General features: G+C 35.7%; 4 protein-coding genes across 7 annotated transcripts in view; 2 read left to right on the top strand and 2 right to left on the bottom strand.

Moving 5' to 3' along the window:
- Positions 1-901, top strand: part of LOC105161761 — a 3,163-nt gene extending 2,262 nt beyond the window's left edge. For both annotated transcript variants that reach the window (XM_020693797.1, XM_011079564.2), the window contains 2 exons: positions 122-320; positions 499-901. In XM_020693797.1, the coding sequence (XP_020549456.1) occupies positions 122-320; positions 499-515 (216 nt within the window). In that variant the 3' untranslated portion in view covers positions 516-901. The remainder of the gene's footprint in view (positions 1-121; positions 321-498) is intronic.
- LOC105161760 (uncharacterized protein At5g03900, chloroplastic) lies at positions 1,021-8,852 on the bottom strand. 2 transcript variants are annotated; one of them, XM_011079563.2, is made up of 13 exons: positions 8,283-8,852; positions 8,019-8,126; positions 7,852-7,952; positions 7,663-7,743; positions 7,264-7,336; positions 7,111-7,176; positions 6,069-6,155; positions 3,587-3,652; positions 2,807-2,949; positions 2,642-2,728; positions 2,496-2,559; positions 1,790-1,933; positions 1,021-1,364 (listed from the first exon to the last, which is right to left on the bottom strand). In XM_011079563.2, the coding sequence occupies exons 1-13, from the start codon at positions 8,688-8,690 to the stop codon at positions 1,221-1,223; spliced, it is 1,572 nt and encodes a 523-aa protein (XP_011077865.1). In that variant the 5' UTR covers positions 8,691-8,852; the 3' UTR covers positions 1,021-1,220. The 2 variants fall into 2 exon arrangements, with proteins under 2 accessions (XP_011077865.1, XP_020549454.1); XM_020693795.1 differs by lacking the exons at positions 1,021-1,364; positions 1,790-1,933 and adding an exon at positions 1,942-2,024.
- On the top strand, positions 10,192-20,745 carry LOC105161759 (heme-binding-like protein At3g10130, chloroplastic). Of its 2 annotated transcripts, XR_847798.2 has the most exons (9): positions 10,192-10,462; positions 10,575-10,664; positions 10,768-10,838; positions 11,064-11,165; positions 11,285-11,389; positions 13,905-14,040; positions 19,478-19,587; positions 19,674-20,423; positions 20,533-20,745. XR_847798.2 is itself a non-coding variant. In XM_011079561.2 (8 exons), exons 1-8 carry the CDS (start codon positions 10,243-10,245, stop codon positions 19,746-19,748), a joined length of 909 nt encoding a protein of 302 aa, XP_011077863.1. In that variant the 5' UTR covers positions 10,192-10,242; the 3' UTR covers positions 19,749-20,745. The 2 variants fall into 2 exon arrangements, 1 of the variants encoding a protein (XP_011077863.1); XM_011079561.2 differs by having other exon boundaries at positions 19,674-20,745.
- On the bottom strand, positions 20,392-20,739 carry LOC105161812. Its single transcript, XM_011079626.1, has one exon. It carries the CDS (start codon positions 20,737-20,739, stop codon positions 20,392-20,394), a length of 348 nt encoding a protein of 115 aa, XP_011077928.1.

Here is a 21,864-nt window from a genome sequence, read left to right as displayed (position 1 = left end):
CTACTTCTTGCTGTGGTTTATTCGCTTTCCCTCAATGGCTTTCCATCTCGATATACTCCTTAAATATTTTACTTTCACTTTTATGTTTTATGGTTTATTCTTCTTTCTTTTTTTGGGACAGAGATATCTCGCTCAACTTAGGTCAGCTTTTGGGAGCAGCAATTTTCATTTGTCATGTTCACAATCTGCTCAAACTGCACAATCAAGTTGCTGGATTCAGGATCATAGAGAAAAATGTCAAAGATCTTTGCATTGTATCCAAGCCAAATATCATCCTGCACTAATTATATTGGCGATGCTCTTGATACTATTAACTTTAAGTAAGTATCTTAGTATATTTATTTCAGTTTAGCGTTTTCTTCTTCTTGTAATTCATGCCAATATATCAGAACAAACCAATATGTTGGTGCGACGTTTTCAAACTGGTTCCTTTGGTTTTCCTTATCCTTTCTCTTACTAGTGGTCAGAATTTCACCGTAGCCAATTTTATTTTGGCAGGTATGGTGCTGTCATAAGTTGCTCGAGAAGTTATGAGTGGCACTGTGTGGCAGGATGGTGAAAATTCATTGTGGATGCATTCTCAGGGTGGTTTTACCATTTGGGGTGGTTTTATTGTTCATTGCACTGCTTGTCAACGATGTTCTCTTGTTGAAAATGGGTTCCTATTGATACATGTACTTGCTGATAAGTTCCTATTGATACATGTACTTGTTGAAAATAGCTTTACCATTTGGGGTGGTTTTATTGTTCATTGCACTGCTTGTCAACAATGTTCTCTTTTCTGTACTTTGTTCTCAGTCCTGCAAAGCAATTTATGCAGGAAAGAACATATATATGTTTCAAACTGAAATTGATTTAGCACAACAACAATCGGTGGACCAAGTTATGGGTGATTATGCGATCTTCAATGTTTAAAGGTGTGCCAACACTGATTATTTTCATGGCTATGCAACTTCAAAGCAATAAGAACATTGTAAAATAGTTTGCCTCTGTTTTATATTTCACTAGGCTATGTCGAAATTTAAAGATTAGTATGCCTTGGTGTGATATTCAATTTTCAATGATAAACTGTCAATTATACAAGTTAGTCATGCTCGTTGCTCTTTGAATCTATGAAACAATAGTATGTACAAAAATGAAAAAAGGGAGAAAGTCCTGCCTGGCCTTAAATAAAACATATATAACTGGATTTGACAATGCACTGAACCTATGTGTTTTATCTAGTCAGACTTTTCAATCTCTTTGAATCTTCGATCCCACTCTCGGCTCTCATAGTCTTGCTCATACAAGTCCCTGTCAGTACTATAGACAATTCTGTCCTGGCTGATGAATGTTTTCTGAGCCATGTCCCGAGCACTCAAAAGCTGAAAGTATAAGAAACAGACATAACAAATCCGTGCATCGCATGTTCACATGTCAGTACAGAAACATTCCGGAATCAATGTCCTTATTTGATAACTGGCTCATTTTACTTATTCTTACACATGAACAAAGTTAAATTGAACACCTTAGGCAATCAAAAATCTGAAAGGCAAGGATCAATACTTTTGAGTATTTGATGCTCTGTAATTCAATGGAAGAAAAATCTAATGCACAAAATTATCATTTGAATACTGAGCTTCAAGTGTTCTATGGCAAGTTCAGCTGAGTGTACAGAAAAAATGTACTGATCTACAGAATCTGACTATCTTCAGAGGTGAGTTAGGTTGTTTATCAGTTTGGTCAGTACTAAACCAAATCAATGAGTATCTTGAATTATGATAGTGTTATGTATCATCAATGTGCTTACCTTCCGCCTTAGAGATAGATTGGGTGATACAAGAGCCTTGGCGCGCTGTTCCCTAGCTCGATTCCGTTTAACAATTTGGGCATTTTTATTTTGAACGAAAAACCATCGAATCAATGGAATTGCAAAGAACGAGCCAGCATAGATCTGCAAGGTCAGTATAGGAACTTAGAGGAGTAATACAACATGAAGCTTAAACATCAAACCAATGAATGGCAAAGGGGAAGCCAGCATAGATCTGCAAGGTGAATATAGGAACTCAAGACAAGTGAAACAATATGGAAATAGCTCAGCCACAACAAGGCAGACTATCCAATAACAAGTCATGTACATCAAACAATTAAGGAATATTTTCAAAAACAAACAGAGAGAAGGCACAAATAACAGAGGAGAAACAGCTTCCACAAAACATGATGATTTTGAAAAGATAATTTCAAGCAACTAAATATTGGAAAACTCCTATTTTTAAGGCCCAAATAACATTCACATCACTGCTTCTAGTTACTAGACTAATGAAATGTTATTCCAACCATTCCATAAAGAAAGAGGTGATACTTACAATTAGTGGTGGAACATCTATATCCATACATTCTTAACCAGAATTTTCTTTAAGTATGCTGGATCAAGTGAGCTAAGATCGTATGCTAGGGAATTTGTATAAAGCGAAAATGGGGATGAAAACATGATATCAAGTCGGAGTATTAAATACCTGAAGTAAGGGGAAAATGCTGGATACAAATGAAACAAACCCGCTCGGGCTAACTGTCATATTCCTTCAAAATTAAATATACTTGTCAGTAAAATAATGAGAATTTTAAAAAGTAAAAATAAAGCACAAAGCAAGTGGTAACATACTTCAACATGGTACCAAGAATAATAACCCCAAATAGGTTAAGTCCACCGAGACCTATCGCCATTGCCCTCTCTGAAGTACTTGTTTTGCTGCAGAAACAAGATCTAGTAAATTAAGCTGAAATGCATGATGCTAATAAAATTAAAGTATTAACGACAAAGGATTACCTAAACTGCCATTTCTTTTCCTTGAAAAAATTTTCAACACCACCAACCCAATCAGCCCAACTCTTTCCAACGTACTCCTTCCGCCCACTCCTCTGTGGAGCAGCAGTGCGTTGTAATGATGGAAACCGATATAAAATATTTCCCTGCAAGTACATCCATTTCATCAAAGAAAAGCGGAATACTAATTTAAGACAGACTAAGTACTCTGTATAACATGCACCAATTACATATTAAATTGATAAGTAGTGCTAAATAGCATATGAATTGTTTAATAGGGTGGTTAGGCAGGCATATAGAAACCACCAGTTAAGGTAAAGATGACGGAAAAATGGGAGGTATTTCTAATACTAGGCTTCTCGGTTACTCGACAAATTTGTGTTCAACCACTAGGGAACCTTCTAAAGGAGCATGCATAACCAACATCGTCCACTATTTATGAATAAGAAATTCATGAATTTTGATAATACCCATATAAGTCAATAGATCAGTCTGTTACTAAAGAGAACATCATGATAATCTTTTTATATACTACAAAGATTACTTTGGCCTTTTTGGCAACTTCCTTAGTTACCATCCAACTCAAATATATCTAGAACTCCAAAATAAGAAACCAACAGTGGTTCCACATGATTAGAAGTGTTCATACTTGGTTAGTATTTATGGAGAGAGCCAATACTAGCTCTTTTGAGGAAAAATTCAGACCTTCTACAACTTTTGTGCAGATGAAGGCAAAGGCATTTCATAATATGCATTTCCAGAAAAGGTAATTAAAAAACAAACCTCTTCATCAACCTCAGGCTGCCCATCAAATCGTAGCAGCACTGGGAGTATGTAGGAATCATCATCCTGAAGCAATGCAAATAACAATAAATTACCAAAAGGTGAGGATCTCGACAAGAGTAAATATAAACATAAGTATTCATAAACACAAATAGAATAGTCAAAAGTTTCTAAACAAGTAACAGATCAAATATTATTAACAGACAGTTAATCTACCAGGAATGAATAGTAAATTTTCTGAATACGTGCAAAATCAAAACGGTATTACCATCTTTGTTACATCTCTTACAACCAGGAAAACTAGAAAGCAAGAAAGTTTATCATCTATACTATTATAAAGCAAAGGAGTCTTAGAGATACAAAACGGTGGTTCTCATACCACTTACACCAAAAATATTATTTCACCAAAAGACCCCTAAACTAATCCAAACTTACCCACTCTCTTTCAACCACTAAGTTCCAACTCTCAACCAAATACCCTCTCTTCCTCCTAACTCTTCAATCCACGTTGCTGCAGTCTCTGTCCTCGCCTCACTCTTTAATCCATGTTTCTTCAAACTCTCTCTTCAACAATCCACAGCTCTTGAAACTCTCAACCGACTCTCTTCCTCCTAACTCTCAATGTCACTCAAACTCACCTTCTTAAGTCAATTCTCCAGTCTCTACTGCGCACTATGAAGTGTTCGGGAAAATTCTCCACCGAAATTGTTACTCCTGGAATGCACATAAGACGTAGGAACTTATACTTAAACTTTCACATGATTGATGGCATGTGTATGTATTAATTTCTTCAAGCTGAAGTTGAGAAGTTTGTTGCACTAGCTTTTTATTTATAGTTAATCTGTTGGTGGTAAAGGATATTGGCTAAGGGAGCCTATTGCGAGGCAAAGCATTACAAGTTGCAGATTTTATTTTTATTTTTCAGTATTGTGCAAGAACACTTGATCCATTGGTTCATCCTTGACTCATTTTTGCCTTCTCTAAGTTTTTTTTATTTTTTATTTTTGGTAAAACGTGTTGATGTGTTCTTCCATCATATAGAGCTAATGAGTGATGCCGAATGCAGAATGACACAGAAAGTTGTGGTTTGGGTGTTTGACTTTACGGCTTCCTCAAGAACCATAAGGTGATAGTTAAGGGAAAAAGGGCTGATCCCATCAAAGTGTAGGAGAGGTTGAGGAAGAAAACTGGGAAGCAAGTGGAATTGATTTCTCCTAAGCGGCTAAGCCTATCAAAGAAGAGGTTAAGAAGGAAAAGAAACCTGAGGTACAATTATATATACCTTTTAACTGCTATAAATATGTACCTGTACTGAACTATACCTTAAACTAGAGATATTGATCCAATTCCTACAACATGTGTTTTATATATACCTTTTAACTGCTATGAATATGTACCTGTACTGAACTATACCTTAAACTAGAGATATTGATCCAATTCCTACAACATGTGTTTTACTTTATTATAGATATTTCACTAATTATTTTGATGGATTTCATGTTTGAATTGTCTTTCCATAAATATATCATCTCTTTCATATATACATACGACCCTCAGTGATTAATGTAATTTCATCTACATATATGTTGGATATATATGCACCTCTATTTGCATGATAATTGTCTCCCTGAAACAATTTGCAATAAGTGAGAAAATGCTCAGTTGCACAAATGATGAGGTATATTTGTGTGTGTGTGTGTGTATATATGTATTAATATGTGTTGTAGGCAAAGGGTAAAGGTGAAAAGGTGAGGTGATAAAAATATTCTGATGGGAATGATCCTATTAGAAACTAACATTAATGTTACATACATACATACATTGATTCAAAAAATGATCTACTTAGAAGAACTCTTTTTTCAGGATTTTGTTAATATTATAGCTAATATAGTTTTCTGGTTCAATCGTGGCATATTCTTAATGTTAGAACTAACCTAATGTATGGATTACAAACATATATAGTTGATTCAAATGATGAATTTTTATTATAAGAATATTATATAGTTGAACTTCAAATGTGATTGTTGTTTATAGAGAGAGTCAGGCAAAGCAAAGGGCACTGAGTGAATGTGATCCAATGTTTTTGTTGTTTTTGCTATCTGCCAGCATTTGGGTGTCATAAAGTCAAACTTTATCTTGCATATGAAATTGTTAGCCAATGATAAAGTTTGTATAAAGAAAACAATTGTATACTTTAACAATTCAATCATATATATATATATATTTTTTATTATTTGCTAATCACCAGCAACATGTCTTTTTATTTGGAAAGAATATTTGAAAAATATGGACAATGATATCGTCTTTCTATTTTTCTTATAAATTGAAAAACAGTGGATAGTTCTTCCGTTGCATTCAATTCAATTTTATGCACGAGGACCGCATGCAACCGTTGCTAGTGATTCTAAGATGAAAAGGCCCAAATGAGATAAATGAAGTCTCAGAAATGCCAAAATAAGAAATAAAGTTTGATAATACCTACCATGCTTTCAGTAGTCTCCAGATCCAGATATGGAGCAAGTTCTTCAGCAGTAACAACACCACCATTCGAAGCAATGTATTGTCCAATCTGCAGATATATTTGGTGAGAAAGATGTTATCACAAAAGACTGGTTGTTGATCAGTATAAGATTTGTAAAAATCAAGCCAACTTCATGCATATGATTGAAGAAGATAATCTGACTTAGAAGAAACAACCTCACAAAACCATCAAAAATGGTTGAAGATTAAGTATGAAGACCAGCCATATTTCCAATCTCAGAGTTGCACATTTTTCTTTCTTCTTTTTCTATTTTGGTATCAAACAAGAAGGAAAGATATTGAAGATAGTCAAATGCTAGCTTGAATCTGTTGGCCAAATCAGCAGCCTCAAATCTCCATAGAATTACATCAAGATGAGCTCAATAACCTAATAACATTTCTCACATCTACAGGTTCAATTACTCCTTACTCTGTCCTCCATACTATCTGGATGACTTAAGCATCACATATGTAACTAAGTACTTTATGACGTTTAACTTTCAAACTCCCAATTTGTTAGTTGATCTTTGCTAGATGCCCTAATGTTTTCTAAAACCTAATTGAGGTTTTGGCTATAGCTATCAAAAACCAACCAAATTAACCAACAGCCAAAAGGCACTCTGTATAGCTGGGTGTGGGTGCAAGTGGGTAAACCCATTATGCCTATTACATAATGTGGTCTGGATGGGTATAGCTCCCAACTCAAGATCTTCCCATAAATAAATTATTAACACTATGTCGATAACATGTTATCCCCTATTACCAACAATGCCCTCCCCAAATTACCACAGGAAACACATATGAGAAATCCCTTCCACAGCCACCACACAAAACTAGATTGCTCCCCAGTAAGGAAAAACTGGGACAGACATTTCAGAATCAGGAGCAAAGTTTAGAATAGTTGGGCAGAAACTGTTTCTAGGATGTAGAATGACAATAATATAATACAATAAAATGATAAAGCATTAAGAAACGGACCACTGGAATCAGTGATCAGTTATTACCAACTTCCACCTCTCTTCTTCAATACCTTGATTGGGATCACCATCTCCAAATACAAAGGAGAAAACCTGAAAAGTAGGAAATACCAAGGATTTATAAACCTAGGAAGCAACTGGAACTATATAAAATGCTTGTAGAAAAAAAATTTTCCTTACCGATTCAATGAAATTCATCCCACGATCACCTTCTCTTAATTGACGCCTCCTGTAATAATATGGATCCCAGTACCTGGATATATTGATTAGATAAGTCATCAAATACAGCTCCTCCCAGATTTCTCTACATCAAACAAAAGTAACAAGAATATGATAACATGTATAATTTATATCTACTTAACTTAAAAGTCGAGAAACTTCAATTTTGAAATTCTAACTAGGATATGTAAAGCTCTTTATTATTAGCCTTTGACAAGAAGACAAGAACATACATGTCAAGCTAGCACCTTACAAAAAGGTCCAACATTAAAACCCAGCTTCTTAGGAGTCCACAAGAATTTTCATGTTCACATTCTCTTTATTCTATATGTAGATAAAGATCGTGAGTTAGAATATTACCAGAATAAATCAGTTGGACTCAAGTAAAATGTGAAACCAGTATCATAAGATCTTCCTCTTCTTCCACGATTGTCCTCCTCCCTGTGCCAAAACATGAATAGGAAAACAATTATAATCAAGAAAAGCTACAAACACTACATTACTGATAATTAATTCCAGTGATGGATATGCAAAGATTAAGACTTGTACCGACTACTTGAGATTATAGCAATTATTGTGGTATATACAAGAACAATGGATGCGATCAGTGCGGTGCCAAAAGAAACCCTCACTAAATACTCCGCTGCCATCTGCCACAAAAATCATTCCAGTCAAAATGCAAGAAGCTTGAATCAATCCATAAAAAATCTCAATACCTTTCCCTTCTCCAACAAGGGTTCAACTTTTAGCCTAAAAGACTTGGCCGCCAGCTTTGAGCGATAATCCTTGGGAAGAACATACAAAACATCCCCTTCATCTGAAACCTATTTGGAATGAGCACAACAACCATCATTTGAAAACATGTAAATTACTTCGTTAACATTTTACCCATCCTTCATCAGGAATCAGAAACTACCCTACACTTAAACTTCATAACACTAAGACAAACGTAAGAAAACAAAGAACCATAAAAAAGCGACCTCTAGGAAGCCATTGGTGTCTGCAGCAAGAGCCTGAAGAGCCTTCTGAGCTTCATTCAACTTGAGCCCCGCCTTGCTCGCCACATCACCAATGGTGACTCTCCTTCCGCATGCATCAATGGCGTCCATAGCTCGATTCCGTACATCAGACGACAACTTATCGCTCTCCACGCTACCTCCGGGCCTTACTGCCGACGCTGCAGCAACATCAACTCCACCGCTGCTAGCCCTAATCAACGAAACAGAGGTTCTTCCGCACCGAAAATTCGAAGCTCGTGGAAGAATCAGGGATGGCAGCGGCGGCGCGAGACAGCGGAATTGGGAGGGTTTAAGTGGTCTACGCGAGAGGGTTAAGGAGCAGGACTTGGGGTTGACATTGAAGAAGCAGGCGGAGATTGAGGATGCCATTTACTGAATCAATTTCTATGTTTTCTGAGCGATTATTATTTGTTTCTGGGTAAGATTTTGGCCATGGATTCAAGATATTTCTTCAGACTGTTGTTCAAGACGACGCCATTTTTCATCTCGGTCAGTGAATGAACCAACGGATGAACGAAGAAGGAAGTAAAAACATAAAAGCGGGAGGGCGACGCGTGCGAATTCACCATTTTACCCTCCCATCCAATTTTACTATCTAAACTTTTTTTTTTTTTTTTTTTGGCAAAATTTGCATTTTTTCGTTTATAATCTTTTTAGTCAAAACATTGCATACAGTGTACATATAATATTTAATGATAATATAATAATATTTTTCAAGAAAAATTTTTATTTTTTCGTAGAAATATTTTATTTAATACATATGAGGGTACAAATTTGCGAATTTCACTAAAGTTTGGGCAACTAAATTTACATGGCAAAAATGATTTCTTTTTTTTTTCTTTAACTTTTAAAATAATTGTGGTTTTTTTGTATATGCAGTGGATTTTTTAAAATTATAATTCTTGTGACCATTATCACGAACTGTTATATATTTTTACATATTTAAAAATAAGATATCAGTTTTCAGGATTATTTTCATAAATGTTATTTCTAATTAAAAATGTTATTATAATTATCTTGTAAATACTATACTTGGTGCTAAGTACATCAAATAATTATATAGTTGTCATATATCCCATTTAAAAAAAAATTATATATACGTGGGCATCTTTCATACGTTCAAACCTCGTTCACAATACATACCTGTTTGATAAGTTAAACTATCAAGTCCAATCACATGTTTATTTCGCAATAGAATAGCCCGTTGTAATCATATTCATGTTCATGTTTTCAATTACGACTAGTAAAACAAGAAAATACCGATACTAAATTATCCCATCGCTAATTTGATTCAAAATTTTATTAGTCACTCGTTTATTTCATTTTTTACAATGATGATATGAATATATCCACACTATTATAAGAAAAAAGAGGTGTTACAGACGCAACATGGCGGTTTTGCGTCGTTGCACCAAGTTTATGTGATTCAAAAAATGCACTTCAACTAATATGATAATTAACTTATTCAACTTACCAATTTAAATATTAATTGATAAGTTCTTTTTATTTTTAAAAAAATATACTGTTGGTTTATATATTTTATTATTATTTATAATATATTTTAAAATATAAAATATTATTTATTTTATATAAAAAAGAACAATGTGCCACTACCACATGTATATATATATAAATTTCAAAATTTTCAATTAACGGTTAGAAACTCATTTTACAATTTAGATATTTTAGATGGCAGGGGGCCCAAGATTTTATTCAATCATTTATTCTTTTCCACTCATTTCCTCTGAAAACTGAAAGTTCAAATAAAGAAGAAGGACGTAAATACAATTTGAAAAAAGTTTTGGGTATGCAAAATAAATAGTATAAATTCATAATTACTCCAACGGCTATATGGGTGGACAGAAAGCCATAAAGCTCCTTCTCGCATTCTCTTATTTCTTCCCCGACAAAGATCAAGAAAATGCTTCTCACCAGCCCTTCAATGTCCAGTACTCAAATTCCGGCCCATCAACGCAAGAAGTCACTATCACACTCGCCAATCATCTTCCCTGTAAAATCCATGGCAACAACTGATAACATGAGAAGAAGTGGAAGAAGAACGGCGCCCATGTCAGCTGTTGAATCTCGGGTCTCTCTCGTTCTCGCTCTCGCTGCTCAAGCGTCATCTCTATCTCAGCGCTGTAAGGAATGATTACCTATTGCTTGCTTTCCGTTTGTTACTCTGTATTTCAAGGGCCCTTTTGAAGTTTCTTGATTTTCGGTTTGTTTTTCTTGGTTTCTTGACTTTTGTAGTTTTGATGGAACTGGCGAATGAGACCGCAAAATACGTGTTCCCGAGTAGGAGGTTCGAGAGCCGGAGTTTGGAGGAAGCGTTGATGTCGGGTAGTGTTGAATTACGTTTGGGCTTTTTGTTGGATTTATTTCTTATGGAGAGATTTATTGGTTATTTATGTATCTTGGTTTTGGTTTTCATTGTCAACTGAAGTTCCGGATCTTGAGACGGTGGAATTCAAGGTTCTAAGTCGGTATGACCAGTACGAGATAAGAGAAGTCGAGGTATTCTTTCCTCTGTAATTTAATGCATTAGAATTCATCAGTTAATGGCTTGTTTGCTACATCTTGTGTTTGGATATTGAGTTTTTGGGTCAAGCATATATAGATTCTTGAAAGTGAAGAAGATAAAAAGACCTAAATAGGATATTTAATATATTGTACACATGGTTTTGTTCTAATGAGTCCTTATCTAAGTGTTTGCATTTTGTTTCACATGGACAAAACCAGTCTTACTTTATTGCCGAGACAACGATGCCTGGGAAGTATGGATTTGATTTTGCTGGTGCATCTCAATCTTTCAATGTGTTGGCTGAGTACTTGTTCGGTAAGGTAGTTGGAAAAATTTAGAGATTAAAGAGAAAGTTTCACGTCAAAAGCTTTTTAGTAGCTTAATACTAATTGCATATTGTTGTAATTTTGTGCTCTGTTCTTCGTCTTATTGGATTCAGAATACAAGAGAGAAGCAAATGGAGATGACTACACCAGTTTTTACTCGTAGAATAAAGTCTGATGGGGAGAAAATGGATATGACAACCCCAGTGATCACTAGAAGGGTAACTTTTCATCGTCTTATTTTCGTTCACCTGTGGACGGTTTATCTGTTTACAAAATAGCTTTATAAGGTTTAAGGTATCACATAAAACAATTAATTGGATTTACAAAATAGCTTTATAAGGTTTAAGGTTTAAGGTTCCAAATAATTACTATAAGGTGATAGTCAGTTAGAAACCCAACTTCTTGAGATACCCATTTCAATTTGCTCGGTCTTTGTTCTTAAATTGACATTTCATTGGCGCTTGTTTAATTTGTTCCTGTTAGATTCCCATTGCCATCCTTCCAATGTGTTACCCTCTTCGAGATCCTTTTTAGCTTTAAACTTAAGGTGGACATGACTATTGCTTGAAAAGTGTATACTGCAAACTGGGGTAAAATTTATTTTAGCACCTAATATTTAATTTTAATTTCAAAATAGTCCCTATCTTTTCAACTCATTTCAAATTAATATCTTCAGTAGGTGATTTTTCATATAACCCTTATAAAATATTTTCTTTTTTACAAAGAAAATTTTAGTCCCCAATTTTCATTTTCAATTTGCAATTTGGTCCCTTGCACATAAGTTGATCAATAACATATCAATATAATTATTGTGATTTAATGAACTTGCTGGCACTTCTACTCCAAATCCTGCAAGTTAGGACTCCAAACATCATAACAACCTCTGCTCATTAGCTTGTTTATCTAAAAGGTACAATTGATGGATTGGGACATATCTGCTTATTAACCTATTTCACATCATAACCAAATCAAAAACTTATACTTTGTGGTGTTTTCAAGACATAGGCAAATGAATCCGGGAAGTCATTGAACATCTTAATGATTGAAGCCAACAGACATGAATAAGTTAAAGTGCACCCTTGGCGAAGTCATTTACCACAGTTCGAGGGGTAAAATTTATTTTGGTCCCCAACATTTGAGTTCAATTTCAAAATAGTCCTTGTCTTTCAGTTTATTTCAAATTAGTCCTTTTGATAGGTGATTATAAAACTTTTATTTTTACAAAAGAACAATATTTTCCCTCCACTTTTATTTTCAATTGCAATTTGGTTCCTTGCATATAAAATTTAAAAAATATAAAATTGCAATTTGGTTCCTTGCATATAAAATTTAAAAAATATAACCGTTTTTAATTGGAAAAATATACAATTTGGACGATTATTTAAATAATTGTATATTTTTCCAATTAAAAACGGTTATATTTTTTAAATTTTATATGCAAGGAACCAAATTGCAATTGAAAATAAAAGTGGAGGGAAAATATTGTGTTTTTGTGAAAATAAAAGTTTTATAATCACCTATCAAAAGGACTAATTTGAAATAAACTGAAAGACAAGGACTATTTTGAAATTGAACTTAAATGTTGGGGACCAAAATAAATTTTACCCCTCGAACTGTGGTAAATGACTTCGCCAAGGGTGCACTTTAACTTATTCATGTCTGTTGGCTTCAATCATTAAGATGTTCAATGACTTCCCGGATTCATTTGCCTATGTCTTGAAAACACCACAAAGTATAAGTTTTTGATTTGGTTATGATGTGAAATAGGTTAATAAGCACAGATATGTCCTAATCCATCAATTGCACCTTTTAGATAAACAAGCTAATGAGCAGAGGTTGTTATGATGTTTGGAGTCCTAAACTTGCAGGATTTGGAGTAGAAGTGCCAGCAATTTATAGGTGCCTATGTATTCCTAAAGTCATTACTGCTCAGAAATACAGGCTGGTTTGCGATTGTTTTCTATCAAACCCTAACCTGCCCCTCAAAGAGAGAGATGGGGCATATTTTTTTTCTTTTGAATTGCTCTCTGGAAGAAATTTAATGCTGACTGATTACTTGAGAAGCTGGAGGAAGGATGTCTGTAAACTTATGACCATACACAGTAAAGATTAAATTACTTGTTCTTAAAGTGGAAATCTGATACGAGTTATAGTTTTTGTTTCTTAATCTCATAAGGTTTTCTTTTGTGATGCCAAGAGGAGTTAGGAGAGTCTATGAACTTTTAGGCCCGGCTGGAGTATCACTTCTTGCTGCCTGTGTGAACTTTTTATGGGAGAGGGACGTAATAGCCGTTGAGGGGACTGGGTAATCAATTATGTTTCTCAAGATAAGATTTGAAACTTACATCTTTTTCAGAGTTTGTTAGAACTCCATTTTCTTTAGATCGTGATTTGTTAATTTTGGAGGTTTACACTAGATATTTATATTGCAAGAATGAACCGACTTTTCTCGAAATGGCAATTAGACATTTTACACAGAGTATCACCCTCAGGTAATTTGGAGAATCACTTAGTGAAGCTGGAGAAGTGTGGTGAGTATTGGAGACTTGAGGTGAAAGAAGTTGATTCAAGTTATCAATATCAAGTTAATGGTTCTTTTACCTTGTTTTCAATTACACCACGTTATTCTTATGAAATGAAAATTCCAATTGCATTAATTTGTTTAATAACGTCATGCTCCTGCATAAAGGCAAGTATGCCAATTTTTTGTGACTAGAACAAAAGTTCATTTAGGTGGAAGATCAAGATAAGTGGAAGATGTCCTTTGTCATGCCCTCGAAGTATGGTGCCAACTTGCCATTGCCAAAGGATTCATCTATAACTATCAAAGAGGTGCCAAAAAGGATCATTGCTGTAATTGCATTTTCAGGTTTGTCTAAACTTTATTCTCTCAGTTCCACACACAATGGAAGTATGGAAGACTTGTAATTGAGCATGTTGGGTATGATTGATCTCTCTTTCGAAAATATCAATTATGCACAAATCCTCCTAATCAATCTTCTAACACTCCCCTCGAGGTGGAGGATATATATCAACTATGCTCACCTTGCTACATAAAAACTGAAACTGCTTCACCCCCCCCCCCCCCCACCAAAGCTTTGGTGAACACATCTACTATTGGAAAGTAGTCAGGAATATAATGAGATATCCTGTATAAAGACTAGGGAGAGGTATGGAGGAGAGAGGACTGGGATATTTGTTCTGATGGAGTAAATGGAGTACAACCATAATAGTGTAATCAACTTTTGCACTAGACCGAGCAACAATGACTTCCTTTTTGCTTCGCCAAGTAACTAAATTTCCCCCCAACATCGGTGCAATATCCAAATGTAGATGTTTTATTATTTCTAGATCCAGCATAATCAGCATATGAGCAAGCTTTTATCTTTAGATGACCATGTTTCTTGAACATATGTGAGTATCGTGAGTGCATGATAGTTTATGGTCTATCCATAAATTGACTTACTTGGCCAACGAAAAATGAGATGTCATGTCTTATAACAACCCAACCAATCATCTGTATTTTGCCTTGTCTCTTAAATACATACCATTATCGTCCCAAAGTTCAGAGTTGAACTTCATAGGAGTATCAACAGGTTTGGTGCCAAGTAAGTTGGTTCTTGGAGTAAGTCAAGGGCATATTTTCTTTGGGATAGAGAGATATCATTTTTTATATGAGCGATCTCAATCTCGAACAAATATTTAGAGGACGTCCCATGTAGTTAGTAACAAAGTGTTGTTGCAGATATGCCTTCTTCTTCTCTATTCCCTCAATATCACTTCTAGAAGTCAGAAGCTCATCAACATAGACAACAACAACAACCATACTGGATGGACCCCATTTCACAACTACAGAGTGGTCTGCCTGAAATATGTGAAATCAAAATTCATTATATCACCTTACTGAACTTTTCAGACCAAGTTCGATGACTCTACTTGAGGCTATAAATTGCATTTTCAGTTTACACCACCATATGCTAACTCACTCCAAAGCAACGTAACTAGGAGGTTGCTTTGGTCTCACTTAAATCACCATAAAGGAAAGCGTTCTTGACATCCATACGATGCATAGGCCATCTTGATTGATGCCAAGGAGAATAGGAGTCAAATGGAATTGAGACGAGCAACACGAGAAAATGTCTCAAAATAGTCAACGTCGTAGGTCTGAGTCAAACCCTTGGTAAACAAACAGGTCTTTATATCAATAGCATTAGCATGATACTTAAGAGTGAATACTAATTGGCAAGACACTGCATCTGCTTCAGCAGGGGCAGACACAAGTTTCCAAATGTCGCTAGAAATAAGAGCAGAAATAAATGCAGACATTTCCTCATCCATTATGGAAAGGTATAGAATAAGTGCAGACATTTCCTCGTCTATTGCTGACTTCCACTCAAGGTATAGCACCGTTTCATTGTAAGACCTGGGGACAAAAGTATTGGATAGCGAAACTGCAAATGTACGAAAGGACTCAGATGTTCATAAGAGGTGGAGTTAGCCAAAGGAATTGCAGTACATGATCATATACTTTGCTAAGAGCAATGGAAAAGTCATTATCGGACTCTGTAGGCAAAGGTAAAGGACGAGTTGCATGAAGAAATGTTGGATGAACAGAATTATCAAGTGTGATGGATAATACTTGGTGATGACGATATATACTTGAGGAGGGCGGCATGAATGTTTGGAAGTAGGACCCAGATGAGTCACAGAGTCATATGGAGTAGAAACGAAAAAGTTAACATCAGCTGAAGTGATATGGAGTAGAATAAATAAAGGTAAAATCAGCACAAGTAAGCGACAGGAGTGCAATAACGATGCCCTTTGTACGTACACTTGAAGAGGCTGAGAGGAATGTTTGGAAACAGGGTCCAAATGAGACACATTGGACACAAGAGGCACGTGGAGGAGAAAAAAACTTAAAAAAGTTTGTCCTTGGAGTAATATGGAGTAGAATAGATAAAGGAAACATCAGTTGAACTGAACGACATGATTGCAACAATGATACGCATTCTACATACATGCATAACCTAGAATGATACACTTGACATACCTTGGGGATAATTTACCTATACTAGGAGTGACATCATGTGCAAAACACACATCCCAAAACCCAGGGAGCAGCATGAAAAAGAGGTAGACTAGAGTATAGACAAGAGTAATGGATATCTCCATGTGGAAAACTAGATGTGATATGATTTATTAGAAAACATGTAGTAAATGAGACACATTGGACACAAGAGGCACGTGGAGGAGAAAAAAACTTAAAAAAGTTTGTCCTTGGAGTAATATGGAGTAGAATAGATAAAGGAAACATCAGTTGAACTGAACGACATGATCGCAACAATGATACGCATTCTACATACATGCATAACCTAGAATGATACACTTGACATACCTCGGGGATAATTTACCTATACCAGGAGTGACATCATGTGCAAAACACACATCCCAAAACCCAGGGAGCAGCATGAAAAAGAGGTAGACTAGAGTATAGACAAGAGTAATGGATATCTCCATGTGGAAAACTAGATGTGATATGATTTATTAGAAAACATGTGGTAAAGGGCAACAACCCCCAGAAAACCCTAGAGACACTCATGTGAGACATGAGTGTGCGCATTCTACCGCACCACTATTAGTATGAAGAACACGAATATTGGAGGAAAGTTGAGTTTTTATTTCATTATAGAAAGAGGTGATTACATTAGGAACCTATTTGTAAATAAAGCCAAGTCATCCTAGAGTAATCATCAATAAGTAACATATCTAAATAAAACCACTAACATACTTGATGCGACTAGGACCTTAGAGTATGGACAAGGATCAAAAGGAGAAGAACTACGACTATCGACTCGACTCTAGACGGGTGTGAAATATGATGATGTTTTCCTAACGCGCAAGACTCACATTCTAACTCAAGACTCAAATGGTAAAATTTTCTTTAACTTAGCTAAGGAAGGGTCTCCAAGTGGGGATATAGACGCGGAGAGAACATGAGCACTGGTAGGTGTATTCGTAGCATCCAGAGACCACTCAGCTCATGTCAGCCACCAATCGTCATCTAAGGAAATAAAGTTATCAAACAATTACGAGACTTGGTAAGTTGACGATCGACATTAGACTGAAGGGAACGAGGATCAAAGAGAACATTAATTTTCTAGAACGGACACTTAATTTTCACTAGAAAGGGCATTCGACCACTTAGAAACATGGTTAGTTTTACTGTACTGTTAACAATAGCGAGAACCACAGGAGTTATCCAAAGCACGACCTCGTCCTCCCTTAGATGGGTGACCACGTGACGAACCATGACCTCGAATAAGCTAAAGCCGAGATCTCGGATGTAGGCGGGGATTTTGTGTAACCAATGGCAACATGAAGAACAAGAGATAAGGCATTAGATAAAGTAGGAACCGTATCACTTGCCAACAAAGAGTCTCTAGTGGAATGGAGAGAGATATCAAGGTTAGATAGAAATTTGGGCACCAGAAAATTCTTCACATTGAGAATGCCTAGTCTTAGCATCACAGCTTAGAAATAATAGTATCTCATGAGCTGCTTCTTTCACTGAAGCAAAATAATAGTGATAGTGCGTCCCTTCTGTTTCAAAGAAACAAGTTTCTCGTTTAACTCGAACATGCGAGAAACGTTTTTCCTCACGGGAGTACATATCACGTAGAGCATCCCAAATTTCCTTTGCAGAACTAAAAAACATTACATTAACACTAACAGTAATCATACTGTTACCTCATGATACAATTTCATCTAAAGTTGCCGGAGGGGATGGGAGGATATGTGTTAATTTATTATGAGATGCCAGGAAAAGTTTAAATGCTTGGAACCACGTATTACGACCATTTAATTTCTCAGTTGTACCAAGAGATCCAATTTTATTAGAGGACGCCATAGATAGACAATATAAGACAAAAGTAGCAGGATTGTGAGGGTTGGGCGCGGTAGTGGTGTAGCGGAGAGATGAAGAGGTCTGGACATGCGTAATCGGGCAACGGCGTGAAGGGGCAGAAGTTGGTGGACAGAGATGGGGATGGTGACGCGAGTTGGGGCTGCGTGGGTAAGGCATCGAGTTTGAGTTAGGGTTTCTCAGGCTCTTTGCTCTTTTTAGTAAATAAATAAATATGTGGTACATATTTATATTTTGTAAACCTGCTTGATACCCTGTTGAATAGGACGAAAAGAAAGGCTTGATTATCATTGAAGAAATAGTCCCGAATATAATGTTAGGACAAGAGTAGAATTACAAACATGGTATGGAAATATTGATCTATATACCAAAGTTATCAACTACAAATAAGCAAATATATATAATCTCCTACTCTATCTTCTGACAAAGCATTCTTTTACTTTGCAAGAATGATACCCAAACTTGCATTTATAGCAAATTTGTGTGAAGAATAAGAAATACGTGGTACATTTTCCACTCCTCGTGCCCCTTTCTTGTAAAACTCACAGCTTACTGAATCAAATGATAATACAATTTCAGGATAATGCCCAACACACCGATTAATTAGGTCGTTTTAATATGTTTTTTGGTAAACATTCTTATTCAATTTACATCAATAAAAGACAATTGTCCATAACATCCTTACATACGATGATGCATGGTCACGCATATGTGGTGATCATGAATTATGTGTCTATGGTTTTTTACTTTAAATATTTAAATTCAAGGACATTGAGATATGACATCAATGATACTGTAGAAACTTGTCCTTACGATGCATCCTCCTAGGGAGAATCCCTTGTTTATAGACAATGGTGTTGTGTCACTAATGTATGTACGGAGTGCTTGTTAAGAACAAGTACACCGAACAAATTCATAAGAATTCTCTATTGGAGTAACAATGTTGAATTGATAACGTTTGTTACCATAGTGCAAGACTAATCATTTTACCGCACTACTACTTGAGTTAGCCCCGTATTGACCTTACTAACTTAAGCATTCAGGGTTGCAACCGGGACTTTCCCGGTGTTCTTAGGTATTCAAGGACTATCTTGACGATTTGAGACAAAATTCGGGGGCATAATAAATGTGAAGTTTTTGGACATAACGTTGACATCAAATCATTATGAATGAGTGTTTCGATTAAAATATTTTGATATTTTGCTTCATTACCAAGCCCTATATGAGCCCAACAACAAGCCATCTAAAGGCATGATTTGCCTAATGAAATCTTCTTACTTTAGTGGCAAAAATAAGGATGGATCAGTATTCTAGGTCGTCTTGATTTAGAAAAAAATGGTACATACACGTTTTCTTTGACGATGTACTTTCCAATTTGAGCCAGGATTTGTGACTGATGAAGACGTTGAACGCCGTGAATCATCACTCATGGACTTGCTGAAGAACAACCCAGAGTTTCGCGTAAAAGAGGGTGCCTCTGTGGAAGTTGCACAGGTATATACATCTCTGAGTTACAAAGGATATTTGTGGTAAATCGTCCTTTATGATCTTCTAATTGTCTTTTACTTTTTATGGTGCAGTACAACCCACCCTTTGCACTTCCGTTTAATCGTCGTAACGAAATTGCTCTAGAAGTTGAAAGGAAGCAAACATAGCTTTTGGCCAAGGCTCGAATACACACACACACACACAACATATATATAATCCTATGCTCATTCTTGAGTAAATGCAAAGCTACAAAAACACTGTTGATAGGTTTCTTCTCTACTATATAAAGTGAGTTTCCCTTGTAAAACTATCATACAGTGTCAAGGAGTAAACAAATACTATATTCATATGGGAAATTGCTGCTCTTGTTCAATTTTGTTTTATGCTTCCAAGAAAAAGGAAAAACAATATGTTCTCTACATGACTAATACACTGAAGACTTGCCAAGTTATCAGGTATGATCTCTGCTCACACAATTACATATCTTTTCTTTCCTGTTCTTTTTGCATGAATCATCTCCAGTTTCTGTACCTACAGAAACAGATGAAGTTTAACCAGTGATTCATGTGCTTCTATTTATTGTATCTCAATGGCTTCCTGAATTTTTCTGTCCAAGTGCCAGCAGCCGTCGTGAGATGTAAACCATTAGATCAGATTATTATAAAGTGAAACGTTGATATTATCATGTACGATCTAATAGTTTACACCTAAATTGGATTGCTGGCAGCTAGTTTCCTGCAAGCTAGATATGTTGTATATAAAGATCGTCGTCTCCTTTGCTCTTTGTTTTTGCCGATAGCAAGCTGAAAACTAAGCTGCTTCAGGGATACTTTCCAGGACAGGTGACCATCCTTTTGAAATCATTACAGCATCTCTATCATAACTTTTGATGATTTCTTCTTTCTGCACCTTAGAGATCATATCATCAACTGAAACTCCTCCTATCCTCAGCATTTCTTGCAGCTCTTGCTTGCTGATCACGAGCTTAATCCTCACAACTCCAGCCAGTCGATGATGTTCATCTTCAGATACTTCATGGTGAGAGAATTTTGACAACACTTGATCAACTTCGATTGGGGATTTCTTGTATTGTATGATTTTCCCATCTGCTTTCATCACCCTAACAACATTTTCTTGAAGAACTAGACAGTTCCCCATGAGGAATGATAGTGAAAAAAATTTGGCAACTAACTTTAATGTGCTTTTTGTTGAGGTTGTTGGGAGTGCATTTGTGTCTAGTATTTATATGGGCAGAGGCATGAGGATGCCCTCATTCTTTGTGAATATTACAACTTAACCTTACTGCACTTTTGGGGTCAACTTATCTAATTTTGGTCAAATCTCTTCTAATTTTGGTCAAATGCACCGTAACATACTTTCACAATTATATCTCCTCTGGTCCCTAATCTAATTGTTTGGGACCATAACAAGACGTGTCACTTCGATTATAGAATTGTAGACTTAGAAACGTGATTCTTACTTGCAAATAATAGAGTATGTATGGAGCTCCTATTTATTTACTATTAGTGGTTGTCACATACTGTCTCTGCGTGCATATAATAAATAATATTTTATATTTTAAATTATATTACGAATGAGAATAAATATAAACCAGTACACTATATTTTTAAAAAGAAAAAAGAAAGAAAAAAAGAAAATCAATTTAGGGGTATAATTGATATAATAATAAAATTGATACTGCAGTGTCATAACCGTCATTCGTGAGAGAAAAAAATCTTTTTCTTTTTAATATAGTATAGATAAATGGTAGGTGTAGGTGGAACAAACGCCAACGTAATTTCTTACTGGGGGAATAAGAATAGGTTATGAGTTAATATGGAGTAGGACCACTTAAATCGCTACTTAGTGGTTGACGACTGTGCACCGTATTCTATTCTTGGAAAATGGCTTATTGACTTATTAACATACATAACAAGCTGGGTGGATCATGAATGGAAGGAAATTCACATAATAATGGGTTGATGGCAAATGAAAATGGTAGCTACGAGAAAACACGAGCTTAGCTTTTTGACCAAAAGCGTCAATAGGAGGAGGAAATAAGTGCATGAATGGTGCAGATGAAGTTGGAGATGGAGGAACGTTGGTGGACAAAATTATCATCTTGTGAAAGTCGCTACACAAAATGGCGCACTTATGCAAATGGAGGCTCATGTTATAGCATCACCACCAATTTTTACCACCTACTTCAATCTATACACATTTATTGAGATCAGAATTAAATGTAACACACGTTTTTAGAGATAATAATACGCAAAATGACTC

The sequence above is a fragment of the Sesamum indicum genome, linkage group LG5 (assembly GCF_000512975.1).
Source record: "Sesamum indicum cultivar Zhongzhi No. 13 linkage group LG5, S_indicum_v1.0, whole genome shotgun sequence".
NCBI classification, from domain to species: Eukaryota; Viridiplantae; Streptophyta; class Magnoliopsida; order Lamiales; family Pedaliaceae; genus Sesamum; species Sesamum indicum.
The sequence above is the reverse complement of the archived record's forward strand: the minus strand, read 5'-3'. Positions and strand labels throughout refer to the sequence as shown.

Bases quoted from the DNA above. Each gene is read 5' to 3' on its own strand.
- LOC105161759 (XM_011079561.2), top strand. From the start codon at position 10,243: ATGCTTCTCACCAGCCCTTCAATGTCCAGTACTCAAATTCCGGCCCAT. The intron at 10,665-10,767 runs GTAGTGTTGAAT...TGTCAACTGAAG, and splicing joins GGAGGAAGCGTTGATGTCGG to TTCCGGATCTTGAGACGGTG. The intron at 14,041-19,477 runs GTTTGTCTAAAC...AATTTGAGCCAG, and splicing joins TGCTGTAATTGCATTTTCAG to GATTTGTGACTGATGAAGAC.
- LOC105161760 (XM_011079563.2), bottom strand. From the start codon at position 8,690: ATGGCATCCTCAATCTCCGCCTGCTTCTTCAATGTCAACCCCAAGTCC. The intron at 7,953-8,018 runs GTATTGAGATTT...TTTTTGTGGCAG, and splicing joins CCTTGTTGGAGAAGGGAAAG to ATGGCAGCGGAGTATTTAGT. The intron at 7,177-7,263 runs GTAAGGAAAATT...CCTACTTTTCAG, and splicing joins GGATGAATTTCATTGAATCG to GTTTTCTCCTTTGTATTTGG.
- LOC105161812 (XM_011079626.1), bottom strand. From the start codon at position 20,739: ATGGGGAACTGTCTAGTTCTTCAAGAAAATGTTGTTAGGGTGATGAAA.